The following is an 11,328-nucleotide window of genomic DNA, read 5'->3' on the forward strand; positions in this document are numbered from 1 at the left end:
GCACACGTTGACTCTTCATGGTTAAACAAATTCATTGATTCTTTGAATCTCTTAGGTTGACATGTATGTTTAACGACCAACGTCCCCAACTGATTATTGTTGATGAAGTTCAAGCTTTATAAGCATTAGCAACAAACTTGTACATCTCATTTTCTTTATGCTCTCTTAAAAGTCGTAATATGGTTGCACATGACTTTACTAATCATGTTGATGTTTGAATTGATAAACTACACCTATAGTGAATGTTATGTCTAAACCGTTACAAAAACTTTCTTTTTTCACCTTTAATTTGCTTTTCTTTTCCTTTGTACTAATAAAAGTGAAATTTATAAACCCTCATAATATATAATAATGGGGTCTTTTTTTTTCTAAATAAAAAGATTTGAAGACTCAAATTAACAAAGACTAAATTAAATTTAGCTTTAACATATAATAATTAATCAATCATCAACCCTACTAGCCCTACTTGGAACCAAAACAAAACAAAACAATTTAATATATAACATAAAGCCAATGGCAAACAATTTTGTGTTATGTTTTTTTCTTTTTATTTCTTTGGTCTTTTGTTTTTTTATGTTTCAATGGTTGTCAATCTGCAAGACAAGTTGGGTCATTTTTTTCCCTTTTTGACATGTGGGATTGTCTCAAATGTTCAACTAAACGACACCGTATTAACCCCCAAAAAAGCAGGAAAAATAAAATTGAAAGTGATTCATCCATACTGCTATGTCTAATTATTCTCTATTTTTCTTTTCCATTTCTATTTCATAAACGAAGAGTTGATCGAACTTATTTATAAATAGAACAAAATTTTATTGACGTTATCTATCGGTCTCTATCATTTGATAGTAAAAGACAACCCAATATATATTTATCAATGTTAATCATAGATATATAGTCACATTTTGATATATATAAATTTTCAACAATTTTGTTACTTAAGAAATTATCCGATATCCAACTTTAAATTATTCTATATCTAAAATTTTAGATTTAAGCAAGAGAACATGACCCAAAATTTATGCAATTCAATTGATTTGAAGGGGTTTCATTTTGGACCACTAAAACTGTTCTTGATGTTCTTTATTTTGCTTTTGGAAACACTTTTGAATATTTTATCAACCAAATTTCAAAAGGAAAAAAAAGTAAGAAATATCCATATCAAAAGCTGGTAGATCATGCAGCTTGTGTAACTAAAACATGAGAAATATTTCAAAAGAAAACACACACACACATATATATCCTAAAGAAAACTAATTTAATTAACTAGCTTAATTTTGGATATGATGAAAATGATTAATTCCACCCCCAAATAATTTACATTAAACAATAATAATTTCACAAAAACATTACCACGCACCCCCTCCAAACTCACCTTCTTCATCTATTAATAATTTGCCACAATCCCCAAAAACCTTTCAACTATTTTCTTTTTCTTTCTCAAATTTTTGCTTCACATGCTTCTAGCCATCATTGCTTGAAATCTCCTAGCAGATTCTTGTTTCTCCAACCTGAATTTCTCATGGCAGCTTGCAATGAACATCTCCGCCAATTTGTCGATCTCATTCACCTCTGCCGTTGTCGCCGTTGTGGTCGTCGTCATTGTTTCACTCTCCAATTTTCTCTCTTCCAACCACTGCAAATATCCCGACAGTTGCGAGCCATCGGCAGCTGTGGAGGTGGCATGGTCGTAGTAGAAATGACCTAATTCCCATATGGGATCGGGCACGGGCATTACATGGGAAGAACACCAATTGTAATGGAGCCTAAACGATCCGAAAAAGATCTTGTTCTTTTTCTTGTCCTTGTAGTGATAACTTTTCTTTAGAATATGAACCACTGTCGATTTGGCTCGGGAGATGGCTCGAGCCAATCGACAAAATTGAGAGAAGATGATAGTGTGGATGAAAGTTTTGAACTTTACAAAAATTAAGGTGGATGAATGTGAGAATTTGATTGAGAAAATTTGGGCAGAAGGAAGGATCTTTGGTGAAGAAGGAGTAATAGCCATTTTCATTATAGACAAAGAGAGAGAGGAAAATAAATATATATATATATATATATATATGGAGAAATTCTGGTGTATATGTGATTTTATTTTATTTTATTTTTTTGGATTAAGTTTGTGAGTTGTGGTTATATAGAAACTTGATTACGAAAGTGCCCTTGGGTTTTTTGGGTAATTAAAGTGAGTGCCATTCACTTTGTAGATTGGAATGGATTATGATGCTAAGCTTTTGTTACCTTTTTTGGATTTAGAATTTGATGAGTGATTCTTAAAATACTCAAAGAAATGAGAAAAAACACTTATCCCCAAAATTTCTACTTTTTCTCTACATTTGAAACGCGGTTGGATGTTTTGAAATCTTTGGTAATTTTGTGAAATTGTTAAGAATGTTGGTTTTTTTCGTAATTTCACGTCTTTCTGCTGGCGCCAATACCAACTTAGTAGTGAGTACACGTAATTTTAAATCGAGGGAACTAATTTGAAGTTTCCCATTAATTTGTTTTTGGAATAAATAATTTTTTTTTTAATTTCTTTTAACCACTGGTGTGAGTGTTCATAAGAAACACATATAATAGAAATAGTCAATTTGTTTAAAGGAGAAAATAACATATTTTGTAAAAGATAAAATCTATATATTAGTGTGGTGCTTGCTATACACATTCTAATGTTTATGATAGAGAGTATACTGGTGTGAGTGTTTGTGCACCTAGTAGAGTCGATTTAGAGTATATTGGGGCTTGGGCTTGACTCGAGCTAACTGCTTTTTCTATGCCTATTTGAGTCATAAGTTATCCCTTTCTGCTTGTATATCCTATTTTCTGCTTGACTTCATGTAGTTGCTATTTGTGTTAGATGTCAATTATATTCACTCGACCAAAATCATCCTCAACAATATGTATAGAATATTGTTTGGAAAAAAGCTATGAGTTGGTAGCATATACAAATGAATGACATCAAAAGTAGCAGTTGATAATCAATAATAAAAATGAATAAAAAAAATTAAACAACATATATGTATATATACAAACATTTTAAAATATAACAAAATAAATTAAAATATTTATAAAATATAGTAAAATTTCATATTTTATCAACGATATAGACATTCACGTTAATAGACATTGATAAATTGATATTAATATCTATCGTTAGTAGAATTTGAAAATTTACTATATTTTTGTAAATATTTCAGTAGTTTTATTATTTACCATTATAGTCGGAACATAATTTAATTTGGATGGTTGTTATTATACGGTGATAAGATAGATAGTTTAATATAATGAAAGTCAAATTCTTAAATAAATCAACTAGAAAAATGGACACTAATTAGCCAACGTCCATGAAGTGTAAAAAATGAAGATTTGAGTTGGCCCTACAAGCAAAATATTTCTTGATAAAATCTTAAACATATAAGATCAACTTGGACAATTTATAAGCTATATACATTGACTTTTAAAGAAATTATTAGGTCACCATTATATAAAATCAACAAAGAAATAAGGACATTGGACATTTTGTTTAAGTCCACCAATGTTATTATTCTTTAATAGTTATTTCATGTGTTTTGTATTTTGATTCGCAAAATTAAGTTGAAGTTAAATTTTGAGAACTAAAAAGATAATTTAAAAAATAAATTTAAAACCTAGAATTTGGATATCAACCATTTGAAATGTTTTGTTACGAAAGATGTAAACGATTTCAAGGAAGTTGTGAGGAAACAAAGATATAATTTTCAAAAACTTAAAATAAAAAGTAAGACTTGTTTGGTAGTCTTTTTATTTCTATTTTTGACTTTTTAAAATTAAACCTATTTTCTTTCGTGTTATAATTATTATATAGATTTAAATATATAATGAAATTACTAATTTTGGTTAGGTAAGAAAAAAATTATCAAAATATGTCTTCAAAATAAATTATAACAATGTATGAATATATAATAATTGGAATGTAAAAATTGTAAAAAGGAAAAAAAAAAAAAATCACCCACATAGGGATGCTGAGACAATAGGATACAAAAGAGATCATAGTAACTTTATTCTAAATAGTTGTCCTAAGAAGATGAAAAAAGAAATTAAAAAGAAAAAAAATAAAACATAAGAATAAGGTAATATAAATAATATATAAAAACCATAGCTTTCGTCCCTTTAATATATTCCCTCCCTCTGAGAATCATTTGTCACTGTCAAAGGAAGAGTCATATTGTAATTCAAACTTTTCTCTCTATATAACACTTTAATTCTTCTTCTTTTTTTCTTTCTTTTTTTTTTTTTCTTTTGGCAGAGCCTTGAATAATAATTTAGTTTTTTAATTTTAAAATTATTTATTTATTTGTTGTTCTAAATATTTGGTATAGTACAGACAGGTCTTCCAAAGCACTTATATTTGACCTACTCAAAACCCACACAAAAAAACTTTACTTACTACTTAGCTTTCTGTTTGTACTGTTGATTTAGTATCATATATCACACATGAGCTGATCCAAAAAAAAAAATATGCCTTTCATTCAACCAACCACAAGTTTTAAAACTTTATAATAATCAATCAATCAACCACTTAATTTGATGTTTTATCTTTCTAAGTGGTGACTAAGATTTAACAAGCAACTAAATACAATAGTGTACTTGTAAGCTAACTTGTTATGATGATTAGATTATCTTCTGATGATTAGATTATTCTCGAATTGATCCGTAGATTTGTTTAGAATAACTTAAATCAACTGGTTAAATATTTAGATAAAACTATTTTAAATAGACTTTTTAAAATCAATGGATGAGGTGGTTAATTATTCAATAATATTTGTTGTAATAATTATTTCTTGAATCGTGTGGAAGTTGTTGTAATTAAAGGAAGAAATTAATAAAAATATTTTCAAATATAGTAAAATAAATTAAAATATTGAAGTCTTTTCAAAAATATAATAAAATGACCAAATATTTATACTGTATATAACAATTTCAAAAACATAAAAAGTTTACGAGTCTACAATAGAAAATGCAAAAAATGTTCTCTCAATAATGCTTAATATATTTGGTATATGATTGTTTAGATTTGACATGATAATCTAAAAATTTATTTTTTCAATTCTATTATTTAATTTGGTTATATGTTCGTTTAGATTTTATCGTTTAGATTTGGCTATCCCAATCTAAAGGATTTTTTTTCAAGATTATTTATACATGATCGGTATTTTTTGTATACGATCGTTTAGATTTATGATAAATCTAAACGACGTTTTTTTTTCAAGTCTACACCATCTTAAACAACCAAATAAAAGTTTGAAAAAATATATATTTTATATTTGATACATGATCTTGAACCAAATAACAGTTTAGAGAAAAAAAAAAGACGATTGAAAGAAATCCTAGCAAAGAGGAGAACAAAGATGGAAGGACAAACCTGAAATATTTTAAAAAGGACTAACTTTATGGTTTTGTTACACCACTCGTAAATATTTTACTAATTTATTATAATGGTGAAGATTTTCTTAAAATATTTATCAATATAACAAAATTTTACTTTATTTTAATGAGAGGTTATGATAAACTATTATCTGACGAATATCTTAATTATGGTTTACCACAAATTTGAGTGTGACATTTTGTTATATTTGTAAAGCATAGTTTTATCGTTTTAAACATTTTTTTAATAAAAATTAAAGTGTATTATTGTAATTGTAGATTAGATGATTGTAAGCTTATTGTTTAGAAGATCATGATAAACTTAACTTGTTCACAAATATAGAAAAATTTTACTTTGTATCTGCGATAAACCACGATAAACTTAGATAAAATTCTATTCTCTATCTTGTGTATTAAGAGATGTCTATTTAAGTCAAAATAGAAAGTAAAATTTTGTTATATTTGTACGTACTTTTTTTTTTTACCATTTTTGTCATTTAAAATAATATTCTTTTAAAGAATTTAAAACTAAATGTTCTAATTAAAATCTTGCAAGTTTGATAATTACGTGCGACTCTTAAATTCAAAAAATAGTCACTCTTTTCTCCAAGCCGTTATATGACATACACTGTACTTTTTTTGATACCTTAAAAAAGTGTCGAGAAAAGTCGTTTCTCTCGACGATTGTTTTTCATTAGAAAAAAGAAAAATTTTTGGAGGTTAGAGATTTGTATAAATCCTATGTTTCACTCTTCTTTCGACGTTAATTAACACTTAAACTAAATAATTATAAAGTATCTTTATGGATTCATTTACAATATATATAACTATCAATCTTACTTTTGGAATATATTCCTTTTTATTGGAACATATTCTTAATGTTTTATGCACTCTTATCCAAGAAATTTTGTTAATTATGTCACATTATTAAATAGTGATATAAGGTACTTAGTAACACACTTCAAAAATCCCATATTAATTATTTGTTGGTATTACTTTTAATTTGTTTGATACTTAATTAATTCTCATGAGTCTTCGCCATTAAGTTCATCAATTGAGAATCTCAAATATTGTCTTTTTCCCCTTAAGAGATGGCATTAATTACGAGTTACCTCCATAACTTTATTTATAGATTTACAATATTCCACCATTTATTAGTTTTCTTAGATAAAAAGAAAATCTCAATTATACCCTTTTATTGTATATCAAAATCTTTTAAATTAACACCTTAACCATTCTTAAACCTACTCCATATCCTAAAACTTTTTTTTTTACATAAATGTGAAAGTTACGTTTATTTATATATTTAAATTTTTATTTCTAAATTTTATATATATATATATATATATATATGAAAAATTCTGTCAAATAAACCACAAATATAACAAAATAACAAAATTTAAAAATATTAATAGAATATGAAATTTTGTTATACTTCGGAAGTGTTTTTATTATATTTAAGAATAATCTTATGATAAATAATATTGCGTTACTTCTTCAAACTTTAGAACTATTTCTTAAATAAAATATCAATTAAATAAAACTAAAATTTTTAGAAAGTTAACACAGAGATAGTACTTTGAAATTAGAATGATAGTCATATAAGTTTAGAACAAAAAACTACAATTCAGCTTATTATCTAGCTTGCTTGTCCTCTTTGTCAACAAATTTTTCTATTTTCCAAAATGTTAGAATTTAATCCAAACTATTTATTATTAGTAGTATTCAATTAATCTATGTAAGTTTTGATAAATAGCTTTTATAATAAATGCTATTTAATCATATACATAGACCATTTAAGAAATCATAACAACCACATTAATACTTTCTTCGACAAAAATCGAATTCAATCTTTAGTTATAGGTCAAGTGAGGGACTTGGATTTTGTAGTCATAGAATACATGCTACTAATATTACAAAGACTTGCGATTTTTACTTGACCTATTACTAAAAAATGGATTGCAATTTTTACAAAACGTATAATAATTTTTGTCTTTTTTAATCGTTTCTATGTAGAGCGTAAATAATTTATTTTTTTCTTTAAAAAAAACCCTTAACAAAATATTTTTGTTAATTTACTTTTTACATCCAAATTTGTAACATTAAAAAAAACAAAAAATTATATTAAAACATAAAATGTCGCTAAATTTCAAAATAAAAATTTCTCCTTACAACATACTAAAACAATAATTAGTTAAATAAAAAATACATTTAGTTATTAATGCACATTCACCTATTAATATACAACTTTATTAGAAACATTTAAGTCTTAAAATATCGTGGTGTTTCTATTATTTTCTTTATTCTTATTAAAGTCAATATATCTTTTATTAAAGTGTACGATTTTACTTATTTATTTACGTGCACAGAAGAAGAGGGATGAGAAAAAAAAATAGAGAAGTAGAACTATATCAAAGACTTGTGCTATGAAACAACTGAGGTATTTTTTTTCTCAGAAAAAAGAGCTTAAGCGTAATTTTTTAAACTTTTGAAAATTGGAGGGTATTTTATAGTGGTGTGTTAAATAGTAAATATTATTTAACTAGTTGTTTTAGTACATTTTAAGGAAAAATTTTTATTTTAAAATTTTGTGAGTTTTTGTGGAATTTTTATGTTGTAACCTTAAAATTTTTATTTTTATGTTGGTTGGTGAGAAAATTGATATAAAATTTGAATCAACAAGAGTATTAATTTTTTTTAACTTTAAGGGTTCGTATTTATGAAACTTTTCTATAATTAATTTAGAGCTATTTTGAAACAAAACTTTAACAAATTTCATTCAAAACTAATGATAAGGATATTTTTAAACTATTTTTTTGAAGTTTAATTATTTTTTTAACTTTTAAAAGTTGTTAGAAACATTTTCGACACAACACTACTATGTTTATGGCCATTTTTTTAAAAAGTAAATTAATCATTACAAATTGTAATCTTTATCAAATATAAATTCGGGGTATTAAAATGGTTATCAAAGATGATGTAATTCTAATTTCTAGAAATTCTATTTCCTCCTCTACCTTGATCTTTTTTTTTATGATAAAAATTATTAAATAGAATTAAGGGTTCTTTTAAAAAATACAACATAATGACAAAATATTTACACTATATACAATTATAAAAATGGAAAAAGGTCACAAACCTACCGTAAAAAATGCCAAAAATGCCTCATCAACCACGCCGACAACAACACGCACGTCATATATTTAGTACAAGATCGTTTAAATTTGACTATTGTTTGGTATACGATCGTTTAGATTTTGCTACAATTTATCTTTTCAATTCTATCGTTTAATTTTGTTACACGATCGTTTAATTTGGTGACACGATCGTTTAGAATGGACCTAAATTTAAATGATTTTTTTTTTCAAAATTTGGTACTTCTTTCTAGCATGATTGTTTAGATTTTTTTATACGATTGTTAATTTTTTCAAAATTCTTTAAATTCTTTAGTACATGATCGTTTATATTTGACTGAATGATTTTTTTTTAATTCTTTTGGTACACGATCGTTTAGATTTGTCTACCCGATAATTTATTTTTTTTAGAATCTAAATGATTTTTTTCAAGATTCTTTATACACGATCTTTTAGATTTGGTTACCAAAATTTAAACAACTAAAAAAAAGGAGAGGAAAAGAAGAAAGACGATGAAAGAAATCGCAACAAGGAGGAAGATGATGAAAGAAATCGCAACGAGGAGAAGAAGAAAGACGGGAGGGAAAACCTGAAATATTTAAAAAATGACTAACTTCAGCTTTGTTACATGGACTGTAAATAGTTTGGTGTTTTGTTACATTTATGAAAATTACTCCATTGAAAACAAAAGTTAAATAAATATTTACTAAGACTTTTAGGGATAATTTTCAAATATAGTACAATGAACTAAAATATTTATAAATTATAGCAAAATATTATAATTAATTTATAAATTATAGCAAAATATTATAATTACTCAATGATAGACTGCGATAGACCAAAATGAACTATTATCTAACGAGTATCTATATTATATTAGATAATAGTTTATTTTGATTCAAATAAATCGTAATATTTTATTAAAATAAATATTTTTAGGATGGTTTTTCATTAAAATAATTTCTCTCTCCTTCTTTGCGTGGAAAGGAGTTTTTGTTTTGTTTTTCATTTAATGTAAGTGGAAGAACAATGATTGATATGTAATATGGTGAGTTTAACTTGAGCAATCATTTGCACATGGATATTTATTATTGTCATTGATTTGCTTGCTTATATCAACAACCATCCCCATGCATTCCTTGTGTCCATCTACTTAACACCATTCTTTTTTGAAAAAAAGTAAAAATTAAATTTACTCTCTACTCAAATATTTTACTTTTATTTCCCCCCTTTTAACTACTTGATTAGTTTCAGATTGGTTTAAAGAATATGATAGATGCTTTCCTTTTCTTGATATTGGGCCCTGAACTAAGGGTTGGGTTTCAAGCCTAGTGTTGTTGATTTTGGGCTTTCGACCTCTACAAATTTTATATTGGGCCTAGGTGATGCAATCGAAATCTAGGTTGAATTTTGGTGATTTATTATCTATCTATGGAATCTTTTGTTTGCCTAACAACTACATCTATGTAGAAGTTTGAAATTTTAGGTTATCTAAATGTTTGCTCTACACACTGTTGCAACAATGGTAAGAGCAGACAGTAAAAGCACAAATTGAGGATTAAAGAGACCATAACACGAGGCTTAGACTCTTTTAAAAAGAGACTTCCCCTCCCTCTAATGAGTATATCAATGACCTTTGTTGATCTAGTCGCTTAGATAACAACTTTTTTTAGAGAAATTGGTTTTTTTTTTTTTTTTTTGCAGAGGTTCTATTTAAAGAATTTTTTTCTCGTAAAAATTCTCTAAACAAATTTTTTCTTTTATGGTAGAGATTATCTCTAAAGAATTTTCTCCTTTTTAAATGATCAAAGTTCCCTTTTTATAGTACGGGGAGCACCACAAATTAGAAAAATTCAATAAGATATTAGGGGTTATTTAAAAAATATAACAAAACAGCAAAATATTTATATTGTATAGAACAATTTCGAAAACGGAAAAAACCCACAGGCCTACCGTGGAAAATACAAAAAATAACGCACGCGTAATGATACACGATCGTTTAGATTTGGCTATTGTTTGGTACACGATCATTTAGATTTGGTCGTTCAGATTTGGCTACAATTTATTTTTTCAATTCTATTGTTTAATTTTGTTACACAATCATTTATTAAATTTGGTTACACGACCGGATTTTTTTTCTTCAAAATTTGGTATACGATTGTTTATATTTGGCTAAACGATTTTTTTTTAATTCTTTTGGTACACGATCGTTTAGATTTGTTTATACGATTTATTTTTTTTGATCATTTACATTTAGTTACTTCTATCTAAATGATTTTTTTAAGATTCTTTATACACGATCTTTTAAATTTTGCTATTTTTTGTACATGGTCGTTTAGATTTGGTTAGTCAAATTTAAAAAATGTAAAAAAAGAAGAGGAAAAGAAGATTCTTTATACACGATCTTTTATATTTTGCTATTTTTTGAACTCGATAGTTTAGATTTGGTTATCCAAATTTAAACGACATAAAAAAAAGAAGAGAAAAAGAAAAAAGACATGGAAAGAAATCTCAGCGGACCAAAAAAGGAGGAAGACGATGAAAGAAATCGCAGCGGAGAGAAGAAGAAAGACGGAAGGGCAAATTTGGAATATTTAAAAAATGACTAACTTCATGGATTTTGTTACACAGACCGTAAATAGTTTGGTGTTTTGTAACATTTATGAAAATTACCCTAGATATTATGTAATTTTATTAATTTTCTTTTTTTTTTCTAATTTAGTAAAAATAACTCAAATGTGATGTTAAAAGATTTTATCTAAAATAAATTGATTTGTTTTCTTTTTCT

General features: G+C 26.1%; 1 protein-coding gene across 1 annotated transcript; it reads right to left on the reverse strand.

Annotated features, from left to right (window-relative positions):
• Positions 1-1,185: 1,185 nt before the first annotated feature.
• Positions 1,186-2,089, reverse strand: LOC103498096 (uncharacterized). Its single transcript, XM_008460574.3, has one exon. It carries the CDS (start codon positions 2,015-2,017, stop codon positions 1,454-1,456), a length of 564 nt encoding a protein of 187 aa, XP_008458796.1. The 5' UTR covers positions 2,018-2,089; the 3' UTR covers positions 1,186-1,453.
• Between the last annotated feature and the right edge of the window lie 9,239 nt (positions 2,090-11,328).

The sequence above is a fragment of the Cucumis melo genome, chromosome 9, assembly GCF_025177605.1.
Source record: "Cucumis melo cultivar AY chromosome 9, USDA_Cmelo_AY_1.0, whole genome shotgun sequence".
NCBI classification, from domain to species: Eukaryota; Viridiplantae; Streptophyta; class Magnoliopsida; order Cucurbitales; family Cucurbitaceae; genus Cucumis; species Cucumis melo.

Coding starts and splice junctions, on each gene's coding strand:
- LOC103498096 (XM_008460574.3), bottom strand. CDS start 2,017: ATGAAAATGGCTATTACTCCTTCTTCACCAAAGATCCTTCCTTCTGCC.